Consider the following 6,000-nt stretch of genomic DNA (forward strand, 5'->3'; position numbering starts at 1 on the left):
AACATCAGAAAACAAACTGGATTTTTCTTCCATTTTGTGCATATCCTGTAGTTTATTATTTGCTCGATCTCTACTGTGTGTCTGTTTCAGGTGAATCGATGTGATCCTCATCTCACTTCTTCTCTTACTCACTTCCATTCACAACCCACATATCCCATGCCACAACCTCATCCATTATTCATCCTCTTCGATTGGCAGATGATTGGGGTGAGGTGATGTAAGCATGAAGCCTGGCAGTGTTTTATAATAGTGCAGAGGATCATTTTATTTGAACTGTATTGTGATTTAATGAATCGCTCAAGGATGCTTGTGGTGAGGTCGCAGTGCCTTGCATATGCCCCCCCCCAAACCCCTTTCCCCACCTTGGGGTCACAGTGCCTGACAATTACCTCTGCCCCCCCCTCCGTAAGTGGAGATTTATTCCAACTGATGATCGGATAGGACCCAATTTATCAGTATTGTTGGCTCCTTATGGGATGCCGTTGTTTAGTATTTTCCGTTCTACATTTGGGGACAGTATCTGTTGCTGCGTTTTGACTAAATGTCCATTTAATCAATGTTATTTATGTGTGCTGACACTTACAGGTGTAATAAAGTACAATGTGACTTGCTTCATCCATTGGCATTATTTATATTCCTGTCTGCTGTCTACTCGATCAAACTATCCCATGTTCTATGAACCTCTTTGATACATTGCTCATCATGTACCCTATGCATTGTCCAATGGTGAGCCTCGCCCTTGGAGTTCAACACTTTTTCACTCCCATCAAACGTTTGTAATTACAGCTGGCCCACCCCAAATGCAGTTTCTGGATGACGCCCCAATGCGTTTTGCTGTATCACGGTTGAATTATTATGGAAACTTGCCGATCGTGGCATTGGTCCCAATCTCTCTACCGCGGTCTGTAGTTAATTATTCTGTCCACATATACTCGCAGCTTCTTCTCTGAAACTACATAAACGATTTCGATGAAACTTTACCACAACGTTCATCACTGTGTATGTACCAAAGTTTGTACATGGCATAAAAAAATCGTGGTCTGGGCAGTCGAAGGAGGGAGTTTCTCGAGAGGGCCCCTCCCCCCCCCCAAAGAGGTAAGTCAGGGAATTTTGTTGGTTCTGGGACTATACAATTTCCCCCATTGGTTTTAATATTAACTCAGGGAAAACTATTTAACCCTGTCAATAAAAAGGAGTGAATTTGTCACAAACAGATCTCTGGTATCAACTTCTTCTCCTCTTCCACCTCCTACACTCATCCTGCATCAGCTTCTCTATGTTCAGTTATTTCTGGGATCAAGCTCTTCCATGAGTCTTGATTATGCATCAAAACTTTTTTCTTTTTTACTCCTCACCTCTGACCACCCTCCACACACTTTCTCTTACCTATTTAAACCCCATTTGAAGAGGGATTCCTTCCCTTTAGAACCGACCTGTAGGTAAACTCCAGAAGAGGATACAATGAAACAAAAACCTGTTTGCCTTCCCCCTTCTTTGCGATTTATGTGTTTTGTGAAAAATTACTCCTGAAGCACAATCCTTGGCACTTGCTTGTGGAGTTGACAATCCTGCAAAAAAAGAAAAGACTTCTAAAGCCATGTCAGCTGTGATTCTGTGGATTGCGGTGTCACAGCTGACACTGAATTAGGCAGTGGGGGGAGGGTCTGTTTTTTCAGACTACAACTGAACTGGTGTGCCCACTTAATGTTTATAGTTATCATCCCACCTTCAACAGAAAGTTCTTGTTTAGAGATTCTGGGGCTTATCGCATTTTGGTTGGAAAACGTGTGAGTAAAGCAAGTCGAGGTACTCGGCCTTCCCTCCCACCGAGAGCACATGGAAGGTGGAAAAGTACTCGTACCACCTGTCGTTCAATGTTCAACATTCTTCTGAAAAGATCCATCCTCTCCTTACTCTCAATTCTATATAAACCATGGAGGAGGAGGGTTCAACAAAACTCCCGTATCTGCTATGATGGTGATTTTTGAAGAAATGCCAACAGACAGGTAAAACATGCTGGGTTTACTTAGTAATACTCAAAGCTATGTCGTACCTTAATTATTTATTTAACATTTTTATTATTTTCCTTTTAAATCACAGCGTGTTTGAAAACTCAAACTCCATCATGGATGACTCGATTATGGCTTTGAATGAAATCGTGATCGCCACTTTGTGCATTTCGAACTGAATCGAGTGAACTCAGAGATCGACAAAGTCGAGGTAAAGTTTCATTTTAAAAATATGTGATACAAACAGTTCTGGTGTATGAAGATTAAGTAATGTATGTCCTCCTTTTTCCCAGCAAACCCTTGCAGAATTAATGTTCTTCATGAAACTCAGAGTGAGTTTATAAATTTGTTTGAGGACTTTTTTGAATGACTTTGACACAGAAACTGATATGTTTTCACCATTCATCTCCGAGGTTTCTCCCCCACTCGCAGAACTGCCATCCAACAGATGCGACCTATTTAATTTAATCAGTAATATTCAAAACTATCATGTGGGGGGGGGGGCTATTATATGATGATTCATCATGGCTTTGGTAAGATTCTGCTTGTAAAAGCAACTTGTATTTCCAGCTCAAGAAATAGATTCAAACAGGCTTCAGTTTGCCCTGTGGTTAAAGACTCCCTCCCACCCATCTCGACTCGCATCCCACAGTATATGACAGGTGAGCGCTTTGTATGAAAGTATATCTATGCTTAATTGATTGATTATTCTGGTGTTTGCCATTGCACCTAAAATTAGTTAAATATTTTTCCTTCCTCACTTTGAAAAAAATGCAGCATTGGAAGCGGATTGCTTTAAGGAACTTCCATTCACACCAGTGTTTCACATAAATGAGTAGATCATTTTTAACTGCACACCCGAGCTCTTGTTTCGAGCTTGCCCTGAGGCAATGGACTCATTTTACTTGTCCTCCCTCCTCTCAAACTCACGAGACTGCATTCCAGAGAATAATATCAAGAATAATATCAAACTACCACTGGAGGGGGAGATCAACTCAATTATGTAATCAATTCCACAATATTTGAAGTTGCTAATGTGGTCAGATTTTATAAATGTAGATGCATTAGACACATTTATTTTTAAAAGTGAGTATATCTACATAATAGATACGAATGGCGAGATGCTATTGTTTCCATGGTGTTTGGCTGAGCAAGATGTGAGGCAGTGGAGCTTGGCCAGAGGAGAGATAGCACTCCATCAAGTTGTGGATGAAAGCCTTGCCGGTGGATAGGAGTTCAGGTGTGCCAACAATGAATCGAGCAATTGTGGATGGTGGGCGCAGCCTGAGCGGGATGGTCAAATGAAACTGAAATCACCAAATGAGGCCACCATGAGCAGAATCCAACCCTGAGGGTATATTTATTTCAATGGAAATGGCACAGGAGAATGATTACATGAAGCAACTAGAGGGGGAGCACTCGGTAGAGTGCAAAACCTGCGCCGCCAATACTGCAAGGTCACTAAATTGAAAAAAAGTTGCAAAAATTTTTTTTCTCTAGCAATTTTTTTTTGAGGGGGGGTGGGGGTTGGAAATCACTTAAAACATGTAGAAGTGCAAAAACAAAAATTCAAATATTTTTTCAAAATGGCCGCCATAGCGGCCATATTGGACTTTGGACCAAGTCCAAAATCTAATGGCATGATCCTTGGACCATACCTAATCCCCCCACCAAGTTTCGTCGAAATCCGTCGAGGAGTTTTTCCGTAATACTGTTCACAAACAAACAAACGGGTGAAAATAGTAACCTCCGTCCATCTTCGATGGCGGAGGTTAATAACAAGAACCCTTATGTAATCGACAAACAAATTAAAATGAATCAGTTATAAAAAAAAACCTGTTACTCCTTAAAGAATCATATCACCCTCAAACAAACCAAACAATGCAGATTTCTTAGCGATTATTATCTTTGGGCTGTTCATTCACTTGACGGGACTTGAAACACTCCTCAGAATGATCAGTGATGAAAATGCGAAATTGGGTTTGAAGGTGACTATTCTTCAGTCAAAGTGGATGAGGAAGTAGGGTTTGTTTTCTTTTGAAGCAAGATAACAGATAAGGGGGTCGTGACAATGAAGTGAAGAGAAGGCTGGCATTGGTGGGAGGGGTATTCAATAGTCTGAGCAGGTATTCAATTTGAGTCTGCAAACCTAGATGAAAGTGCACAATACTGAAGCAATCTCTGTGGCGCTGTGTGGGTCAGAGTTGGATGTGGACGTTTGATTTGGTTTTGGAGACTGATGGTAGATGCCTGAGAAGAATGCTTGGGATTCTTGGGGTCGCCACAAGGAAGTGAGGATAAAAACAGGACAGAGGAAGTTAAGTGAGCTGGCTTGAAGATCAGTGTCTTCATGTGTGGAGGATGGGGCAGCATTGGATAGCTAGAAAGGCAGAGAGATGGATGCCAGAAGTGAGTTTGGATGAGTTTCACTTCCGGTTCCGGTTCTTCAGCGACGGTGGCAGTTCCTCTTCAGGGTCTCTCCTGACTTTCTCAAAGATAAGCTTTCCGGTCCTTTTTGTCACATTTTTACTGTCATTTTGTTGTCTCCGTGTCAACTGTGTGTTTCTAGGTTGGTTTTGTTTTAAAACTTGTGCTCCCTGATGAGTATTTGTTGGTCTTTTCATGTCGGGTTTCCTTGAGGCCTATTCATTTCCTTGTTGGTGTTCATGATCATGTTATTGGATTTTCTTCTATTACCTTCAGTTTTTACACCTCAGCCCGAATTGGGCTAAGAGGTATTGTCGTCACAGGCGTTGTCCGGGCGTCTGTCAACTTTTGGTTTCCTTCAATTTCGAGAACGCCTTGTCTGATTAAATCCATTTTTGCAGTGTGTGTTGGGGCTGGGTAGAGGAAGGTTCCTTTCGATAATCAGTGCGATGCGATATCCAATATGGCGGCTGGGGCAGCCATCTTTAATTTGGTTTCTGGATAATAACTTGAACGGCTTGACAGATTGATTTTATTATAATGGGGGTGGTTAGAGGAAGGTTCCTTTCGATATACAGCACAATCCGATATCCAATATGGCGGCTAGGGCAGCCATCTTTAATTTGGTTTCCGGACAATAACTTGAACGGCTTGACTTATTGATTTCATTTTTGTGTGATATAATGGGGGTGTTTAGAGGAAGGTTCCTTTCGATATTCAGCGCAATCCGATATCCATTATGGCGGCTAGAGCAGCCATCTTGAATTTGGTTTCCGGACAATAACTTGAGAACGGCTTGACTTATTGATTTCATTTTTGTGTGATATAACGGGGGTGTTTAGAGGAAGGTTCCTTTCGATATTCAGTGCAATCCGATATCCAATATGGCGGCTAGAGCAGCCATCTTGAATTTGGTTTCCGGACAATAACTTGAGAACGGCTTCACACATTGATTTTATTCTGGCGAGGTATAATGGGGTTGAGTAGAGGAAGGTTCCTTTCCAAAATGGGCATGCTGCGCTTTTCACTGTGGCCACCACGGCAGCCATCTTGAAATTGGTTTCCGTCAATTCCGAGGAGAACGCCTTGTCCGATTAAATCCATTTTTGCTGGATGTGTTGGGGTTGAGTAGAGGAAGGTTCCTTTCGAAAATGGGCGTGCTGCGATTTTCAATATGGCCACCATCTTGAAATTGGTTTGCGTCAAGGGGCTGAGGGGTTACACCCGCTTTGCGGTGCTATTTTTTTTATTTTCACCACACAATCCCACCATCCCTTTACGCCTCTTCCAATTCCTCCAAACTGTACCCTCTGTTTTATGTCTTAAAATAAAAAAATACACATATATATATATATATATATATATATATATATATATATATATATATATATATATATACACACACACACACACACACACACACACACACACACACACACACACACACACACACACACACACACACACACACACACACACACACACACACACACACACACACACACACATATATATTAATATGTGCATGGCTCACAAAGTGGGTATGCTGTGGTATGTTTGTGGG

At 41.6% G+C, this 6,000-nt stretch overlaps 1 protein-coding gene across 1 annotated transcript in view; it reads left to right on the forward strand.

Moving 5' to 3' along the window:
* LOC147011298 (protein Hook homolog 3-like) overlaps positions 1–615 on the forward strand; it is a 77,806-nt gene extending 77,191 nt beyond the window's left edge. The window contains exon 24 of the mRNA XM_085855967.1: positions 91–615. Within this exon, the coding sequence (XP_085712093.1) occupies positions 91–94 (4 nt within the window). The 3' untranslated portion in view covers positions 95–615. The remainder of the gene's footprint in view (positions 1–90) is intronic.
* Positions 616–6,000: the final 5,385 nt, after the last annotated feature.

Source organism: Eptatretus burgeri, chromosome 15 (genome assembly GCF_056783735.1).
Source record: "Eptatretus burgeri isolate ZD-2024b chromosome 15, Ebu_testis_v1, whole genome shotgun sequence".
Lineage (NCBI taxonomy): Eukaryota > Metazoa > Chordata > Myxini > Myxiniformes > Myxinidae > Eptatretus > Eptatretus burgeri.